The sequence below is a fragment of the Tinamus guttatus genome, unplaced genomic scaffold, assembly GCF_059628265.1.
Source record: "Tinamus guttatus ecotype Peru unplaced genomic scaffold, ASM5962826v1 Tinamus_guttatus_pri_ptg001087l, whole genome shotgun sequence".
Lineage (NCBI taxonomy): Eukaryota > Metazoa > Chordata > Aves > Tinamiformes > Tinamidae > Tinamus > Tinamus guttatus.
In genome coordinates, this window is record NW_028289621.1 from 583,699 (window position 1) to 603,388 (window position 19,690).

Below are 19,690 nucleotides of genomic sequence, written 5' to 3' on the forward strand. Positions count from 1 at the left end.
TTAATTTGGTTTCGTTGAAGCTTTATGCTCTGTTGTGTTTCGTCCTTTAGCCCGGGAAGGAACCCTACCAAACTCGTGCAGCAGGATGGGCCCTTTCCATTCGCTTTTCATCCTATTTTCCACATAGGTTTTCAGAGGGTGCGTCGCTAATGCCCAGGGAGGGCTAATCCCGCGCTTCGAGCTACGTGTTCTGTTAATTCCTCCTTGTGACCCTGTAGCCAGAGATGCAAGATTAACAGCTGTGTGTTGTGTTTGCCTTTGTTTTTCACGTAGGTGGCTAAACTGAAAAATCAATTAAAGACCAACAAGCGAAAACAGAAGAGCAGGAATTTATTCCACTTTGGGTCTACTGGTAATAAAGATGTTTGGCTTCAGCAATAAGCTGAAGCTCATTAAAAATAAATTTGTCACCCTACTGAGGGATGAGGAAGCATATTTAGGTTTGAAAAATATTGTTTATTTATTAGATGGCGGGTATAGGAAGATATATGGCCTTGAAACATTGTTTCAGCTGACAGGTAGCGGGGAAAAAGGAAAGACACAAGTGGGGAAAAAGCATAATGTTGCCTTTTTTAAAGAAATGTTTCAAATTTTCTCCTGAAGGAGTCTGGAAATTCAGGTTAGTCACTGTAAAAGTGAATAAATAATTTATCCAAAAAACACTGCCTTGTTTGCAGTCATAGCAAATCTAATTATAAAGGCAGATTAAAATATTTTGTAAAAGGACTTTAAAAGCACCTTTGGCTCAAATCGGTGGCTATGGGAACTGAGACACCTCTGATTTTCTGCTACCTGAGGATCTGGCTTTTATCTTGGTTTTAATCTCTTTTCCTGTCCCTCCCCTGCCTACTGTTGCAGAAGTGACTCAGGGTGGAGGTTTTTCGCAGCAGTGAAGGGCTGGTCGGAGCTCAGAATTCCGTGCGGAGCCTCCCTTGGCCTCGGCGGGTTTCTGTTCCCAGCTCCTGGGCCTCCTGTGCGGGGCTCTGCTCTTGGGAACCAGAGAACTGCCCCGGTGTTCCGGGCTGGAAATCTGGGGGCTCGAGCATTCCCCACAGACATTTTTAGAAAACCCCGTGCAGACATCTCGGAGAGCTGAACAAGACTCGCGGCGCTGCGTGCGGAGGCTGCGTTTCCAGCTGCCCTCTCGGAACGCGCTGCTGACGTTTCGCGTGTCGGGCGCTGCTCGCCCCGCTGCTGCGGACGTGCCAGGACGCGGAGCGCGGGAGGCAGGTCCTGCCGCTGCGCAGGGCCAGCTGCCCCGCTGCAAAGAGCCAGTGGCCGAGCCGTGAGACAAGGGGCTCCTGCTCTGCAGGAGCAGCCCTCGGGAGCGAGGACAGCAGGAGGCTGTCACTGCTGTTGAAGCACCTCGTTGCACGTCGGGGTAGGCCACGACTTGGCGTTTTGCAGCCGGGACCTTGCCTCGGTTCCCCGTTCCTGCCTCGGGAGCCGAGGTGCCAAACCCTGCTCGTGCCCGTGGTGCGTGGGGCAGGATGGGGCCGGGGCAGGATGGGGATGGAGCAGGGTGCTCCTCACCCGCTGCCAGGCTGCGGCTCCGGCGCTGGCCCGAGGACGTGGGGACGGGCAGCAACGTGCCAGGCGTGGGACACAGCCATGAACCAGCCCTTAATTTGTACCTGCTGTTGCAGCAAGTAGCTGGGCTGTGCCTTTTAGGGCCCTGTTACAGGGTGATGTGGTAGCTGGTTAAAGTCTTTTATATTAAATTAGTGTACTCCATTGATGTCTTGTTGCTTTTCTGAAGGATGAATAACCTTTAGATGAAATTAAATGCATCAGACCTTGCTATGGTTTCGGTGTGAGGCCAGGGCAGCATCTGAGGAAACTTCTGGGATGTTAATTGAAGGTTTGTATCCCGTTGCACAAGCTCTGGGGTCGGAATCTCCCTTGCACAACGTCAGGCGAGTGCTCACGTTTGCTTTCTGGCTCTTGAACGTGTGCGCGTTTTCAAAGAACGCGTGGATCTGAGGGAGCCCCGAGTCAAGAAACGGTAACGTTTGCGGCGGGATCAAAGGAGGCTCAGGGCGCTGAGCACACACAGGCTCACGTTGGAGTCCCTGCATCTTCCCTGTGCCCTTAAGGGAAAGGATTAAACTTGCAGTAGAACGAGGTCAGGTCTAGACCAAGGAGTAGACTCTGGAATGCAGCCAAAAGCAGAAGTAGGATTTTCTTTTCTTCTTTTTTCCCCTGTAACATCATCCTGGATGTGGCAGCTGTGTTGACTGAGCTGAAAAGAGGCTGACATCTGTAGGTCAGGCCTGATTAAAAGCAAATGAGGGTGGAGAAGAGCTCCACAGAGTAAAGAGGATTTAAAGATAACTGTGAAGGGAGATGCACGGCCCTTACTTGCAGAATTTGGTTTGGCCTTGGGAATCTTGCTCCGTGTACAGGATCAGGTTGCTCCTTTTTCTCCGAATCTGCTGCTGGCCTCCAGATCCAGAGGCCTTTACCCTGTTCTTGCCCAGGTCCTAGATTTCTCTGGTTGATCCCATCCCACCAAGTACGACTTTTTGGATAAAAAGTAGTGTTTGGTTTAAGCTTTGGCCTTCACCTGTCTAAGAGGAGCCTTCCATCCAATCCTGGGGTTCTGTAAGTTGCCTCTGGGAGGCCGATACCCCCAGCCCTCAGCTGCTCCTGCTGTTCTTGTGAAGGTTCCTGTGCTTCCTCTGCTGCATCTCCCTGCCCTTCCTCCCTGCACGGGCCGTTGAGGATGTTGACCCTTCCTCTGCCGAGAAAGGAGGTGGAAGGAGAATGATGGCCATTCTGACACAGCAGCCCTTGTGTTTTAGTAGTTCCCGCTAAAAACTCAAGGGGTCCTTGATTTCTCCCTGAAGCAGGACTTCTAGTTTCTAAATGAAATTTAGAACAAGATAAAAATAGAGAATTACTTGATGGGGAAAGTACCCACTTCCCTAGCAGTTCTGCTGAGCAGCCTTCAGCTGTGCAGAAGTGGGGAAAGCACCCGGGGCCGGAGCAGGATCCGCCCTGGCGTCGCTGCACTGAGCTACCCGCAGTGACACCAGGGCCCCGTTGCAACGCTCTGGGTTTGGAGAACCTGTGAGTCAGGCTGAAAATGTAATTTTAATTCCCGCCATAGCGCTTCCTTCTCCGCAGCGATGGGTGTCCAGCGCGGTGTCACGGAGCGCACGTCACCGCGTCCCGGCCGGAGAACGGCGCTGCCCTTGGCACCGAGGGGCGAGAGCGGCTGAGCTGCCGCTGCCGCGCAGCAGCGTTCCTTGTTTGCAGGTGCTCGCTGCAGCTAAGTGCTCGTGGGTGTGATGACCTCTCGCATCAATCCAGTAATGACTTTGACACCTGGGGAAATAACCGCGTAAGCATCAGTATCCTCGCACAGTGTCCTGGGCCTGTGTGTCAGGAGACTTGGCGATTCTTTGATGATTTTTTTGTGAAAACGAATGTTCTCGGTCCTCACTTTAGTCCCTAAATAATTTGCATGTGTGACAAGAATCAAGATTTAAGCCTGAGTCCCCCAAAGTAAAACATAGTGAATTTTCCTGCTCTATCGCGTGGCTGTTTTCAGTTCAGTGACAGCAGCATGTCCAGACAGAGGGTCCTTGCTCGGCCCTTTGGGCAGCGTGTGTGATGGAGGTTGCTTGTTCTGAGCCCAGAATCTCTGCGGTTGCAGCAGGGCCTCTTAACCCATCCACCCCCGTCCTCATCACGACGCTGCTGCCCTCCAAGAGGGGAAGCTCCCGGCACGTTGCTTGTTTGCAGCTTGCACAATGATCCGAGTTATGGGATCAACCACAGGCTCTCACCAAGGTGAGAGGCTCCCGCAGAAGCAAGGGGCAAGTTCCCATCCCGAGGAGCCCGTTGCCTTCAAGGCAGGTCTGTAGCACTGTGCGACACGGGCGCTATTCACAGCACCTTAAGGCAGAGGGGCAGAGTGAGCTGGCCAGGACAGTGCTTGGTCCTGGCCCGAGGCGGGACGTGCGAGCCCTCATGTCCCGTCCTGGTGTCGTGGTTTTGCTGGTGGGGCCAGACGCAGGACGCGGATCAGCCAGGACGGCCCCAGCTGCTGCTGTGGTGGATGAGCCCTGGGCAGGTCTACCCTGACACTGCCGTCAGCCAGGAGCTGCTGCTGCTGAGGCACCGGTCGTGAGGTCAGGAGGTATTCAACGCCCTTCCTTGTCATCTCTGCTGATTTTGGGCTTAGCCCATAGAGGGGACGGGGCAGGGCAGTGTCCCCTGAGCAGGACAGGCCGTAGAGAGGTTTCCTTCCTACCCAGCTATTGACTTCAGGCGAGGGACTTCAGCCCTCTCCAGCAACACGACTGCTTGGATTGCGAGTGCTTGGTAATACCGTGGTTGCCAAAGGAGAAGCACGTTGTACAAACTGAAAACACAGTGTTGCTTCCTTCTGAATTTGACTTTTGCCCCTGTAATGTCAGTGTTCAGCGTGGCGAGGGCGGGCAAAAATCCTCAGCCTCGCTTTAAGTGCTGGCTATAGACGAGAAAAACCCAGGTGCATTTCAGTGAACACAGGGCCTCGTTTGCAGGTCCTGCCATCTCTCCGTGTCCCCGCCGCTCGGTGACGCGGCCGCTTGCTGGTGTTGCTGCGCGCGGGCCGCACCGCGGAGCTGCACAAGACATCCCCGTGCGGGGCTGCTGCAATGGGAACAGTGCTGCCTGTGTGAGCACACAGCAGGTCGAGACACCCTGAGAACAGGCACATATTGACGTCACCAGGGAAAGCTGTGAAGCATGTTTTCCTTGCAGATTGTTATTTAATATTGTCCTCGCTGTCTTTTGAATTAAATCTGTCCTAAGAAGCTGTGCTGGAATCATGGCTGGCTGCTGCCCAGTTGTTACGAACAGCCAGGGAAGGCAGCGCAACCTGCACGGTGGATAACAAGGTGCATAGGTGCCAGTGGGAGTCCAAGGCAGAAAAAAAATACAGGGAAAAAAATGGGTATGAGGGAAGGCTTATGCAGGCAGCCCTTCTGCAGCAGCTAAAGCAAGGTCTTGCTGACCTTGGCAGCTGCACAGGGCAGTCTTTGCATAAGAATGAATCGTGCTTAATATGCTGGAGAAACTATTCGGGGACAAATTCCTGTTTTCTTCAGTGCTGGGGACGTTATCTTCTTACTTGATCTCCGGTTGCAGCACAGGAACACCCAGGTGCCGTGGCCGGGTGAGAGGAGCGTCCAGCCCCGCTCGGGTTCCGCTGTTTCCTCCGATATCCGTGTGCGTGCGCAGGGCCCCAGCCGTCCTGGCTGGGCGTTCCCAGGGCACCCTCTCCTTGCGAGCTGGCAGCTGCTGGGTACCAGCGCGTTGCATGGGTGTTTTCCTGCATTTGTGCCGTTTGCATCTGCTACGGAGAGCTTTGCCTGCTGCAGGGAGGTAATATTGCTGAGTGGTGCTAGGAAGGTGTTGGAGAGCACATCTCTGCCATGAGTTTGGCCAGCGCAGTGTCTCCAAGGCCTGCTTGTGGAGGGTTATCGAGAGAAGGGCAGAGAGACCGTGTTTGTTAACACTGATCATGGGAAATGTAATTAATGCGGGTATGAAGTGTTAAATGTTAAATTAAAACGGGAGATTTAAAAGCAATCAATGGATCAATTCCGAGACTGGGATGAAATGCTCAGACTTTCAAACAATAATCAGACTTCCAATAAGACTTCCATGGTGTGCAATTAAAGGGACTGCGATATTAAATCAGGTGTTAGGGGAACGATGTTTAGATGTTGAAAGAACAAAGAACCAGACAGAAAGAAACCTCCTGAAAACAGAGCGCCCTGGCTGGGCAGAAACGGTGCAGAGAGGGGAAATGCCCTCTGAAATCACGGGGAAGCCTGAGAAAACTGCAAAATCGTTGCTGAAGCGCTGTGTAGGGGCAGACTGGAGCACGCCGTCCTGCTGGATCCCTTGCAGGCCGTGCCGTCCGCGTGCAGCGCTCGGTGTTTGCATGCTAAATGGCACTGCAGTGGGAGCGCTGCCGTGCAACAGGCGTCCCGGGAGGCCGCCGCGGCCGCAGGGAGCCCGGCCGCTCGATGAGAGCTGGGACGTGCAGCCGATGCTCTGTTAACAAGCAGAGCAGCAATTAAGGAGGGAGGTGAAGCTGGGCTGGGGATGTACAGGGTACCCTAGGGCGCATGGCTCTTCCACAGCGTTTCTCTGAAGTTCTTTTTTTCCCCCTTACCCTACAGTCCATCAGGAAATAAGGAGAAAAGGCCCTAGAGCAGCAGCAGCCCCGGTTTAACCAGTCAAGGGCTGCTGTGCGGGCAGCGCCAGGCTCTGCTCTCGTGCTCTGCTGCATTTCCCGGTACCACAAGCTGCTCCGGAGGCTGCAGGAAGCACTGCAGAGCCCATTCCCAAAGCATGCGCTTCTGCCTCAATCCCAGAGGGATAACTCAGAATATGGGGCAGGCGCAGCCTTTAATGAGGGCACCTGCTGAGGTAACATTTCTGCGGGATGGGGTGGGGGGAAAGCACTTCTCATTAGATAAGCTGAATAAACGTGCTCATTAGCTGCAGGCGTTAACTTGCTAACCTCGTCCTGTGCCTGCAGTGGGGTTGTGGGTGAGGACGTAGCCGTAAGGCCCCGCAGAGCCTTGCGAGATGCCTGTTTTAAAGAACACATTCCCATTTTGTTCCAGAATCCCAGGGGCAGCCGCCGAGCAGCCCCTGAGGCTGGGGAGCTGCTCAGGTTCATGGCTGCGACGTGACCCTGGCCTTGGACGTGCCCCGTGCTCGGGGCTGCTGAACTGCAGCCCCTGCGCTGGCCGGGGACGCGCCGGCCCGGGCTCGCCGCTGCTCCGGGAGCGGAGCCGGGAAGCCGCGTGGCCGCGGAGGGTCCCTCCGGCAGAGCCTTCCTGTGAGAGCCGCTCAAATTTCCTCTGTGGCGGAGCTGGGCAGAGGTAACATGAGCTCTGCAAAAGTGCCTTTGTGCTGGAGCCCGCAGAAGAGCTGCTTTATTAACAAAGCCTGAATGCAGGTTGGTTAAATTGTAGCTCTTGCATTCAAGGTCACTGTTAATTTTTTTTTTTTTTAATTGCAAATCTGGGGTTGTAAATGAGATTTGTTGCTCTGAGCTCCCAGAAAGGGTTGGGAATGATGTGATACTTCTTCCCCTGGTTACCTTATGTCACCCCAACCCTCTTCCCCTCTATCTCGGAGAAGAATGTTTTGCAAACTGCTGTGCATGGATTTTAACTTCGTCACTGATATTAGAGCTCCCTACAAGGATGCGTCTCGGGTGAGACGGAGCCTCTGTCTGTAGCATCGTGCAGGCAGGGAGATCAGCGCACGTTTTGTGGCCGCAGGAGCCTGGACTTTCCTTTAATGCCTCTAGGAAAGGACTGACCCCTCCAGGTGAGCGGTGGAGGGGCTGGGGAGGCCTCGAGGGGCTGCAGGGGCTGGGGGAGCCTCCTGTGGGGCCCCCCTGCTCTTGGGGCGCTGTCAGACGGGAGCGGGGCTGCTCCTCCCGCCTCTTGTCCTCCGCGGGCAGCAATGGGGTAGAAGGAGGGATTTGGGCAGCGGTGCCGGCCTCCGTTTGCTCACCGGCCCTTTCCTGGGTGCCTCGATGCTCCCTAAGCTTCCTCCCCACGGGGAAATGCTCAGGATTAGCTGTCTCCGTGCTGGTTTTGAGGGAGGCTCCTCGCGCCCCTTTCCTAGCGGCAGAGCCGGCTGCCCCTCCGGCTGCACAGAGCCCGTCTCCGGTTCTCCTGCCCCGGGGCAGCCGTTCTCGTGCCCGGGCACCCTCGGAAGGGCCGTTGCGCTTTGTGCCGCGTGGTGAGGGCAGCGCTGGAGCTGCTGCTGCTGCTGGTGGCTCTGCCCAGCTGCAGAGCTGCTCCCTTGAGCTCTTTAAGCCTCTGTTTCTTGTATCGCGGTGCCAATCAGGTTAGCTGGTGCCAGGAAACCGAGCACGGGCTGCTTGCTCTTGAATGCTCCCTTTTTCCTCCTTACCTGTTATTCCCAGTTAAGCCACTTCCCGCTCCTCCTTGATTCTTTTATGCAGTTCGGCTCCTTCGTTTTCATTTTCGCAGCCTTACTCTGGCCTGGCTTCTCTCTCCCCATGGCCGCGTCTCACTGCGATTTGACCTCCAGCCCTGGCACTTAACGAGGGGCTGAATCCTGCTCGTGGCACCTCTGCCCTGCGCCGTGCAGCCTCCTCGGGCTCTTGTAACTTGGCTTCCCTTTCATGTGCGCGAGTCGAGATCTCCGCAGCTCCCTGGAACAGCTACTGAAGGTACTAAAAGCAAAGCCAGGAGAAAGGCTTCGGGAGGTGAGAGGGTTTCCCCTGAGGGAGGGGAGGACGTGGGTGTCTAGGCAGTGAGCTCTTTCCCAGCTCTGTCCCTTAACCTCTCCTTATCTCCCCATCCATTTGTACATTCTGTTCCTTCGTGCTTGCCCATCCCCAGAAAGGTCTCCCGAGACTTTCAGATATCCATTAGTCTCTTAAATAGAGGCTGCAGGTGGCTGGAGGAGAGCGAAGCCCCCGCGCGCACGGGGCCGGCGTCACCGCCTGTCCCTGCTCCCCGTGGCCGCCACCAGCCCGGGTGGCCCTGCTGTCCTGCCCCAGCCGGGCCCTGCCACTCGCTGACACTTTAATTTGGGCTTCGCTGCTGCAAAAAGCGAGCTCAGCCCCCGGGCCGGCCTTACAGGACCCCGCGCTGCGGCTGCCACTCGCGAGGCCCCACCTTCATCCTCCCGCTAAAAATAAAGCGCCAGGACATTCCTTCCCCCTTACTCTGTGCTGCTGCTCCTCTGACCTCATTAGACTTTCCCAATACAAAATTTCATTGAACTGCTCTAGCAGCAGCGAAAACAAAAACAAGATCATTGGACTTCCTCTGGAAAAAATGCATCTATATGACGGAGCTGTAGGGAGCCAAATTTCCACCGCCGAGTGCAGCATGCGCTGTCTGCATATGTTCCCTAGTATGCATTTTAGTAAACAAAGTTAGTCTTCTCGCTCAGAAGAATTTAAACAATTTATCCTTTATATCTTAACTGATTTCCCTCCCACCCTTCCTCCCTGATGTGAAATAAATGACTCCTGTGATCTTATAAGGAGCAAAGAGCTGGGGGTCACCAGAACGGTGACACTTCCTTCAGAGCCCCAAGCTAAATATATTTTTGAGGATTATGTGTGTGCGTAGGAATGCTGGCCGGGTGATGGATTGCGAAGCTCCATCATAAATTCTGTTTGTGGACACCTTTGATTACCTCCCCTGCACTCTGCCCGTAATCATTCTCCTTCAAACATCCTTCTAATGTTCTTAACAGCAGCCAATTAAAACAAAGACTCAACCCGCGGCGTGTCCCCTGCGCCATCCGCCCGCTCCTTCCCGGCGGCGGGAAGGGGCACCCTGCTTGGTGGTGCGGGGGGACAGGGACCCCCGGGGCTTTCCCAGCTCCGACAGCCCCGGGGGTGCCGGTTTTTTGGCTGGGGCTGCAGGCAGTGCAGGGAGAGACGAGGCAAGTGGGGAAGTGCCGTTTACCCCGTTGGTGCCCTGTGCGGCTGGGATGCATCTTCCCAGGCTCCTGGTGTTGGTCCAGCGGCTCCGTGCGGATTCGGGCGCTTTCTGGCGGGAGGGCGAGTACCGGGAATGGGAGGGAATTTGGGCTGCCGTGGGGAGGGCTCTGGGAGCCGTAACCCTGCACTGCGGGGAGCGAAGGAGAGGGCTGCGGGTCACAGGATCTGGTTGTGCCCGTGACTGGGCACCCTGCGGCAAACGGAGGCTGCGAAGGAGAAGTTAATGAATCCAGCTGGTAATGAGATGAAGAGGAAGGAATAGGTGCTGGGATGAGCGAAAGCAGCAGAGGTGACACAGGCTGAGGGGGACTTCACGTGTGTCCCAGCGGTGCCTTTCTCCTTGCTGGATGCACGTCTACGTGTGTGTGCAGGTGCGTGTCCTCCAAGTCCTGCAGGTGACATCCTCCAAGTGTCACCGAGGGGATAGGAAACTCTTGTCCCCCCTCTGCAGAGCTCAAGGGACTTGCTGTGTGTCACCCGTGGCTGAAGCAGGCCCTTTCTCCAGGGTCCCAATCCTTGGCATTCTTCCCATTTAATGGCAACCTGCAGTGAGCACCTGTGGGAGGTGGCATCCAGGACTCTGGATTTTCACTCCATGTGAAATAGGTTCTCCCTTGTCAGAATGTTTGCTTTTCCTGATTTTTTTCTGCCTGTTTTACTTTATTTTAGGATAAAACAAAAATAAATAAATGTCTCAACATGATGTTTTTCTTGCTTGGCTTCTGGTCTCCCTCTGTCATCACAAATTTGCTTTGCAACCTGCAGATGTTGTCACGGGTCGGGGTGGAGAGCAGCAGCCGTGCTCCCCGTCCCTGGAAGCGCCGTGTTATTTCTCAGGTGACTCCTTGGCGCGTTTCTGTGCGCTCCGACCTCGCGCACCGCGCGGAAGCGAGCGGCGCTTTCGCTTCTGTGCACGAGGCTCTGCTTTGTAACCCGTCATGTAATTGGGATGGGCTCGAATGTGGCAGCAGAAAGACGTTGGAGGCCTGCCCTGTGCGAAGGGGAAAATTACAGTCTGGCCCAGAGCGCTGGCTCTGTGACGGCTGCATTGTGCTCGCTGCTCTGTGTTTGTACCCAGCTGGGCTGCTGCCAAGTTACTTATGGCTTATCCAAGCACGCAGTACACAGAATGTTAAAAGACAAACTATTCTTATTTTCTGCGAGCTCTTCCCGCTGAGAGGGTTCAAACCCCTGTCTCCTCTTTCTGCCGTGTTTTCACCAGGTAGGCCCGTGAACACCATAACGTGCAGAGCTGCAGCACGTGTGTAGGAGCGGATCTGCTCTGCAGGGAGATGCAGCGCGAGAGCAGAAGGGAAAATCTTCCCCGTTGTCCCCAGGGGAATGACGGCTGCCCTGCTGGAGGAGATCTGGCCCTCTGAGCCCTGCTCTGCGCATGTGGGAAGCCCAGAATGGGGCAGTTGTAGCCCCAGCTGTTTTGCCCCTGTAACATCTCTCTCCAGCCCTTCCTTTGTGGTTTCTCCTGCTGGGTGGTGCCAGCAAGAGGAAGGACTCGGCCCCGGCGTCCCCGCTTGTGGCGGGGAGGTTGGGTTGTGCAGGGGGGTTCCTGGGCCCCCCGCTCAGCGCGCCCTGCGCGGGGACGTGCTGTGCGTGCAGCCAGGCTGCTGCAGCCCCGCGGAACGGCCTGCGCTGCTCCCTCGGGAAACCACGTCCTGGGCCGGGATTCCCATCCAACCGCTGGCCATAGCATGCAGCTGGCAAGTCCCTGAATCTCCACGAGTAATTGGGGAAGAGGGGAGACAGATCCTACTTGGGAAAGCTCAGTTAAGTGTCGGCCACACTGATCCTGCAGAATTGGGAGCAAAAGGTGTGTGTATTTTTTGGAGGAATGCAGGAATAGACAAAGAGATGGGAATGGCCTTTGCCCAGAGCCTATGTAGGAATAACAGATACCTTTGCTCCAGAGTGTCTGCAGGTCCTTCCTCTCTGTTCCCCCTGTCCCTTTGGAACTGATCCTAGGGAATCTGTCTCGTAGGCCAGTGTTCCTCCTGCCTAAGGGGGAACGTTGTCTGGCTCGAGCGCCAAGGCCCTGCTTGGAGCTTGGACTCAGGTTGTCCCTTCGAGCAGGGTCCCGTGGCGGTGGCTTTGCCATAGGTGACCCTTGGCTTGTCCCCGTGGGCCTGCCCAGGCCACGCGCACGCTGCTCTGCAGGGCAAGGACCTTGGCGGGTGGCGAACACCGAGAGGGATAATCGGCCCCATTGTGGGACGTGTCTGCTTAATCCTCTCTGTGACGATTACGTGGTGGGGAACAAACCTTAATGAGCCTTGGCCTTTCCTGTCTCCTCTGTAAACTCGTGCGCCTCGGTTGAGCTCTCCGTGTTGGGCAGATCTTTTAGCCGACCTCCCTGCCAAAATGCGGTGTTTTGTACTCGGCCAGATCAGCAGAGAAGCCCCATGAGCAACCTCATCTCCTCGGGCAGCTGAGGGACCTCAGCGAGCGGCTCCTGTGGAGAGAGGGGCAGTAGGAACAAGGGAAAACTGATTTTCAAATGAGCTGATGGCAGGAAATCCACAGCCCCCAAAAAAGCAAAAATGTGGGCTGCTTCTGTTTGTTCTAGCAACAAATTATTCAACAGAATAGGTGGAAGTTCCCTTTGAGGCGCTGCACCACGTGCAGCCTTGCAACACCCCGTGCAAAGGTATTGCCGTGCCAGGACACGTGTGCGGCTCCAGCGCAGCCGCTTCCAGGGCTTCTTTTTAAGACAAGCAAATAAATAAACAAAGCTCCTTATACTGAAACAATTTTGTGACAAATATTTTGGCATAGCATTCCCCAGCAAATGGTGGCAAATAGCTCTGTCTCTTGCCTGTGGGAGCCTGTCCACAGCGAAGAGTGATTTCAGAAGTGAAAAAATATTTTTTTCAAATGCTTCATTAAATTTAGCATTTCCTTTTCCCTATAATAGTCTGCTGTTATACGCAGCGGATGGCCTCCGTGCAGCGGAGGAGCAAGCCCCTCGAGTTGATCTGTGCCCTGCTTTTTCCTGGAAGGCTCTTCCCGCCGGAGCCTTCCCGGCTTTCCCGGTGCTCCAGGTCCGGGCAGCGCCTGCGCTGGGGCAGGTTGCGGAGCAGCGGGAGCGCTCGCGGGTGATGGATGGCCCGTTTTTCCCGGGATGGCAGAGCGTAGCCTTGGCAACGCTGGCCGGCCCTGCTGAGCACCGCATCCATCTCCCAGGGCGCAAAATCCGGGCGCTGTAGGGAGAGGGGCTGGCGAATTCTCCAAGACGTGTGACACAGTACGTGCGACTTGAGCCCCCTCCTTGGAGGAGGAGGATTTTTCTCCTGCTGCTCTTTCCGTGGGGGTCATAACCAGCAACCCCCGCTCCGTGAAGCCTCTCTCTACGCTGGAGGCATGAGTGAATGTGGGGAGAAGGACAGGTCGGTGCTGGTGGCTCCTGGAGCACAAAATGTGGTGTTTGCCTGCCTGGACACCCAGCTGGAGTGCACAGCCACTTCTGCGCGTGCTTTGCATCCTGCAATGAGGCTCTCCCAGCGCAGCATCCTTGGGGGTTTGTTTTATTTGGGTGTGTGTTTTGGGGGTTTTTGATGTCCTTCCTTGAGCAGACAGCGCTCTGGGCTGCTCTTGACTCCGCAGCGTGCAGGATGATCCTTGGTGATTCATGGCTCCCAGCGTCTGCGATGAGACCTTGAACAGAAATTCCTCATGCGTGGCCATGAAAGAGAAAATCTGTTCTTTTTCTGGGTAACTGGTCGAAGAACAAAAGAGGTTTTATTCCTTCCTAGCTGTGAAGGTCTACCTTAAATTGAGTAAACTGTTCCCTGAGGGGGAGAGTGTCCAGGTACAGAATGTTCACAAAGGAAATACTCAAGGTGTCTACACGAGTCCCTAAAGTGTTTGCTTTTAAAGTAGAAAGGCCAGGGCAAAAAATAGAATATTATTTTCTAATTTAAAAGCAAAAATATCTCTTGCAGGTGGCAGAAAATAAATTGACCTTCTTCATGGTTGATACTGCAGTCCATTAAGTACACAGGCAGAAAGCAGGAGCTGTTAAAAGCCAGCCCTTTCCCCAGGTACCTTCTGTTCCAAGCGCACAGCCGGTGTGAGCGCGGGGGGTGGCACGGGGCCCGTTTCGGAGGCCGTCCTGCTGCGTGCAAACTGGTGGCGTTGCAACATCCCGGGAATTTGAGTGCTCCTGGTTTTCAGGGGATGCAGGGCCAGAGCCTTGGCAGCGTGGACGTGGGCAGTGCAGGATCCGCTGCTGCTGCTCTAGGGTGGTGCTGCTCCTGTAAGCGCTCATGTTTCTCTTTTTTATTTTTATTCTATATATTTTTTTTCATTTTTTTCCTTATGTATCTCTGACATGCATGGTTTCCAGAAGCACAGCATTTATTTGGAATATTTTTACTTTATTTTGGTGGTGGTAACACCTCTATTCTGTCTGTGATTGAGGAGTTTTGCCACTCGGGCTTATTGGGAGGGCACGCACCAAGTTTCTCTGTACCCTTTGGTACTGAGCTTGGAAGAAAGGGTGCAGAACTGACCAGAAGGTGCAAGGACTTGCACACTCAAAAGTTGCCTCTCCTCAGAGTGGCCGTGACCTGGAAATTGTGGAGGAGCAATAACTGTGGCTCCCACCTTGCCATTGCTTTGAGTCATTTCTTTTTTCAGAGCGGGATTGTGCTGTAAATAGCATCCCTTCCACCCGGGAGCTGCTGAAATGAGCCCAGCCGCAGCAATGGCAATCCCCGCTCCGCGCTGTCGGGAAGCGGAGCCCAAGGGGTCGGGTTTCACGGCGAGCGGGAGGAATCCGGCCGTGGAGCGGAGACGTTTGTCCTTGGCCGTGTCCTCGCGTCACCCCAAGCCGCCAGGGTGCCTTAATCCCGCCCGAGGCGAGCTTGGATGTGACCTTCGCATCTCCCTGCCCTCGTCCCCCTTCCCTCCGGGTGCCGCGGGACAGACGCGCTCTGTTGCCACCCGGAGCCGGGCTGCAGCCTCTGCCTTTGGAGCAATTAGGCCTGGCCCAGCGAGCAGCTCCGGAGCAGGGGCTTTAAGTTATTGTTTCCTTAAGGGGATAAAGGCCACGGGCCTTTCAGCCTTGCCGCTTTCCCCTGCTTTGATGCTGCTGCAGTTGAGAGTAAATTGGCCCATCTGGTAGCGGAGGAGATGAGCTGGGCAAGGTTCAAAAGGCAGCGTCTGCCCTTTGTTGCATTTCCTGCGAGCTGAGCGTTCTCTGTGTTGTGCGGAGCTACTTTGTGTCCTCCTTACGTGTTGCTTTTGGCATGGATGTTTTTAATCCTCCCGTTTGAAGTAAGCGGGAGAGCGAAGTGAGTAAAATACCAGTTCCAAAAAGAAAAGGGGGGGGTGTTAATACACGGAATGGGGAAAATGCATCACAGCGAGATGGTTGTACTTGTTTGCTGCCAGGAGCTGAAACGTGGGGAAGTGAAACTCCTTGGTGCCAGCGCTGGGCTCCTCTCAAAGGCTTTTCTCACCCTTGGGCTGTGCGCAGGGGCGTCTCGCGGTGCCAGCCCGCGTCTGGGGCTTTCCTGGTGGCCACGCGGAGGGGGAATGTGCTCAGGCCAAGCACTGACGCTGCTCTGGCTATCGACTCGCTGAAAATCCAAGCTCGGGCCCCCTGGGGCTGTGGATCCTCCTGCCCGCTGCGTTCCTGCGCCGCGGGACGCGCTCCGGGCGCCTTCCCCGCTCAAAGTCACGCAGTGCTTCGGGGCTCTGTGCGTGGGCACCGTGCGGGCCGGGCAGGACGAGCTCCTGCTGGGCTTTGCTGGCCGGTGGTGCTCGGCGTGAATTTATCCATTTAGCTCCCTCCCCCAGTACACAGGTCCTAGTCCCGGGGCCTGGGATGACAGTCTCCCTTTGTGCAGAAAAAGGGGTTGTTTTGCTAACACAGAATGTTGTTTTCTGCTTTTCCATGTTAAGCAGACTGCTTTTTTTTTTTATTTTCTATCCTGCGGAGTAAATATATAGAGCAGGGGTCTAGTTCTGTCAGCTGAGCAGCAGCAAATGTTCCTTCGTACAGTTCTCTTACTGTTTTTTTTATGAGTTTTTTTTTTTAAAGGCTGCAGTCACATGAATCCAAATGTGTATTTTTAGTTTCATGTTGCTTATGTTCGACGTGACTTACCTGCCATTAACATGTTCCCTTTCCATGCAGGGACTGAGCAGCGTGCTGCATGCGGATACCTGCATGTCTGCCCCCGTCTGCCCCCGAGTTACAGGGGCAAGAGCAAGATGATCCTTTAGCTTGCCACATTTGTCAGGATTTCTCACAGGGGAAGGGCTGGGAAGCGGCAGATGCTGTTCATGCATCCTGCTGTAACCATGTGCTGAGTTCAGGCTCGCTGTGTTCAGGTCCAGCATTAAGGGACCCTCGTTTCCCCTGGTGTCGGGGGCTCTGGAAGAGGCATTTGATGGCGGGACGGTAGCGTTTCACGCTGCTCGCAGCAGCTCCTCGGAGCATTCTTTCTAATCCCCACCCATATTTGACCTGTTCTAGCTCGTTTTTTTGCGAGCTGCACCCAGCCTGTCCCTCGCTCCCTGCAGAGAGGTTTCCACACATCCTTCCGTGCCTGCTGAGCTCAGTTGGACGGGGAGTCTGGACATCAATGAATGAGATTCCTGTGTAAAACTGCCCTGTTTGCAAAATCAAGATTGATTTAGAGCATCTCTGAAGCACGAAAGATACGACTGGCTAGATAGGCCTTTTCCTTCCCTTTGAAGTTGAAAACATGCCTAGCAAATCTCACGTTTGCTGTCTCTGTTCCCCACTTAAGCAAAAATGCAAAGGTCCTTCTAGGCCCGGACCAAGCTGGTGCCGATGCCACAAGCCGGGGCGTAAGAATCGGGGCGCTTTCTGTTACAAACTCATCTCTAATTACCCGAGAAAGTACTTGAAAATGTGGGTTTCGACAAATGCTGTTTTTTTAATGCCAAATAATTGAAGCCATGAATCAAGAGGCCCCCCTGCCCTACGCCGCTCGGCCGCGGTGTCTGCCCGCTCCAGCTCCAGCAGGTTTCCGTTACTGATCAGCCTAATTGCAATAACACATCAATAATAAAGGAAGGATTTAAGCTTCCTTTTCTTGTAGATGAAGGCTCTTGTGTTAGGTTTTAATAGCAGTCACGTGTACAAGATGGTGTGTCCATCAAAGCGCTGGGTAGCCCGACTTCAAAAAGATGAAAAACAACTGGATTTGGGGAACGCTGGAACAGCCCGATCCCGTCGGGGTGCATTGGTGCATCTGATATTGGAATGGGAAGCTCGAGGGGTAACTTAGCATTTTAGTGGTGCCAAGGAAAGCTTGAATTAGGAGTTTATTGGAATTTGCTTGCTGGACTCGAGTAATTTGAATCGCTATTGCTGGCAAACGCAGCCGCGAACAAGGAGTTGAGCTTCTCCTTGCGCGTGTGGCTCGAGTGTCCTTGTCAGCTTTGGTAGGTCCCCAAACTCAGGTGTGTCACCGTGACGGGGTTCTGCTCCGTGCGTGGGGACCCAGCCAGCTCTCAACGGGTTAAATAAAACACCTTAAAACGGCGCGGCAGCCAGAGGGCCGGGTTCTGCTGTTTGTATACCACAGAGCCACCCGCGCGATCGCTTCCTCCACGAGCGGCTGGGGGGGAAAGCGCTTAACGCGGGGGGGCAAAAGCGACACCCGTGTAGCGAAGCACCAAGGGCCGCCCGCTTGGTGCCTCGCGGGGGGAAAACCGCGTCCGCAGCGCGCGGGGGTAGCGCAGGGCCCCGCGGAGCCGCAGGGCGCGACCGCGGGCCCCGCCGCCCCGTGGGCCCCGTGGGCCGCGTCGCGTCGCGTCACGTCACGGCCGCGGGCACCGCGCCGGGCGGCTGCCAGCGCGCGGCGCCATGAAAGCGCCGCGCTCATTGGGCGCCCGCCCGGGCCGCCGGCCGCAACGCCCCGTCCCATTGGCCGCGCGCGCCGGCCCTGCGCGGCCTCATGCGGGAAATGCCGCTTCCCCGCGCCATGGCTGACGGCGCCCGCCGCCCTGTCAGCGCCGGGGCCGCCGCTCCGTTCCGAGCCGTTCCAAGCCGTTCCGAGCCGTTCCAAGCCGTTCCAAGCCGTTCCGAGCTCACTCTGTCTCTCTTTTTCCCGCAGGTTGCTGAAAAGTGCCTTTCCTGAAGCCACCGCTGCTTGGATCTCTGTCTAGGGCTGCCTCTCTCTCCTCCCCCCGCTCGGCGCCCCGTTTCTTTTTAATTTGGCGTTGCTTGCGGCTCGGACTGACGGCAACTCGGCCCTTCTTTTTTCCCTTTTTTTTTTTTTTTTTTTTCTCGCTATCGCCCCTGTTTACACGCAGTTTGCTCAGCCATTTTTTTCCCCCTTCCCCCGAGTATGTAGCAAATATTAAAAAGCAAGAGGAGGAAAAAGAGAAAAAAAAAAAAAGAGAAAAAGCGAAAAGAAAAATTCTGACATCCTTTTGCTCCTTTTAATGCTGGTGAACCGTGATTTTTAGAAGCAAGAAATAGGAGGAAAAAAAAAAAAAAAAGTTTTCTCCCCGAGGACCGAGACCATTCCACAAACTGAAGTGCTGCCAGCAGCATATGCTTTTTGCAAGAATAATTGAAACCATTAACTGGAGAGCACAGAATTCTTTTGAAAGTCTGCCAGTTATTTTCAAGTAACTTAGGCAGTGGCACAAAATATAACACTTATATTTTAACTTCTACAATTGCACTTTTAGGAGCTGGCCTCTAATTTGATTTTCAGTTGTTCTGATAAGATTTCTATTTTATGATTGGCTTTATGTTTAATCCTTGTTTAAACAACCACAATTTGACTTAAATGAAAACCTAAGTGCTGATGAATAGGAGTTTTACCAAAGCAACAAGTTAGTTATTTCTTCACGTTTAACTTGAATTCACTTTTTTACCCTTTTTTTAAAGAAAAAGAGCAGTAAATATCGCCCTGAGGAAGGGTGCGATTGCCTGCATTTTAATTTTTGTTTTTAATATGGCTGTAAACGTTTCCTTGGTCCGCGATACGAAATGGCTGACGTTGGAAGTGTGTCGGGAGTTTCAGAGAGGGACTTGTTCTCGCTCCGATGCAGAGTGCAAGTTCGCCCACCCGTCCCGGAGTTGCCACGTGGAAAACGGTCGAGTTATCGCCTGCTTTGACTCCCTAAAGGTGAGGACGGTCTAACGCGGGCGTCCCCGCGCTCGCTCGGTGCGCGGGTCCCCTCCTGCGGGGACGGTGCTCCCGGGTGGGATGCGGCCCTGGGAATCGCAGGGTACCCGGGAGCCGCGGTGCCTGCGTTCGGCTGCATGCACAAGCTGTGAATTTTCGGCATTTTCTTATCGGGGATGTCCGCGGTATTAGGAATAAGAGGGGCGGGGGGCACAATATTCGATCACAATTCAATTTTGGCCAAGTTCAAGGCCAAGGTGATTGCATGAAGTGCTGGACATCGAGGGAGGGAGAAAGTAAAGGGTGTTTTTTTTTTTTTTTTTTTTAACCCGGGGCGTTTTCTGGTTGTGGCTCAGGTCTGATACGGCTGTCCTGAAATGGAGAATTTGTGTTGTGGGCAGTAAATGAAACTGGAATGACTGAGCAGAGAACTGAAACCGTGTGCTTTAATTTGGCTGTGCGTTCGGCGCAGAGCTCTGAAATGTGCTTTTAAGGAGCAGGAATAAAGGCAGCATTTTAAGATAATGAATCAGCTCGATGTGTATTTCCTGGAGACGGAGTTGCAGATGCGCTGCAGCACCGTACTGCGTGCGAGGAACAGCCAAAATATCTGGAGCAGCACTCACAGGGAAATGGGCGTTGGGAAAAGGCATTCCGAAGGGATTTGAAACCAGGATTGCTGCTCATCCTGCCCGTGTTAGAGCTGAGCTTTGCTGCTGCTGGTCGTCCCTGCGTAGCCGATTTTGCAGGATGCAAGTGAGGTTAGGGTTAACAGCTTGAGTTTGCAGAAGGAATCTGAATCTTACAAGCCTAAAGGTTCTCTCTTGAGCTTAAATTGCAAAGCCTTGGATTTATTTTTATGGGTGCAGTGACTGGTTCGTATCAGGACTGGATCTGGTCTGCTGTGCATTTACCCATTTTACTACCGTTTGTGACTTCTTCATATTTGCACTTTTTTGTTCCCTTTTAGCAGGAAGTTCAGGCTTCCTATTTGCATTCGGTTTTGCTCTTGTTAATCTGAGCATACGCAATGACTCCT

General features: G+C 54.2%; 1 protein-coding gene across 7 annotated transcripts in view; it reads left to right on the forward strand.

Annotated features, from left to right (window-relative positions):
* The window catches only part of MBNL3 (muscleblind like splicing regulator 3), a 420,262-nt gene that overhangs the window by 357,882 nt on the left and 42,690 nt on the right, over positions 1–19,690 (forward strand). For 4 of the 7 annotated variants that reach the window (XR_015914237.1, XR_015914238.1, XM_088538487.1 and 1 more), the window contains exon 1: positions 17,792–18,651. Coding sequence is in view for 5 of the 7 variants with exons in the window: in XM_088538487.1 (XP_088394613.1) it covers positions 18,478–18,651 (174 nt within the window). In the remaining 2 variants the exon portion in view is untranslated. Of the gene's footprint in view, positions 1–17,791; positions 18,652–19,690 lie in introns of those variants that run through there. The other 3 variants (XM_088538484.1, XM_088538486.1, XM_088538485.1) reach the window with 2 other exon arrangements.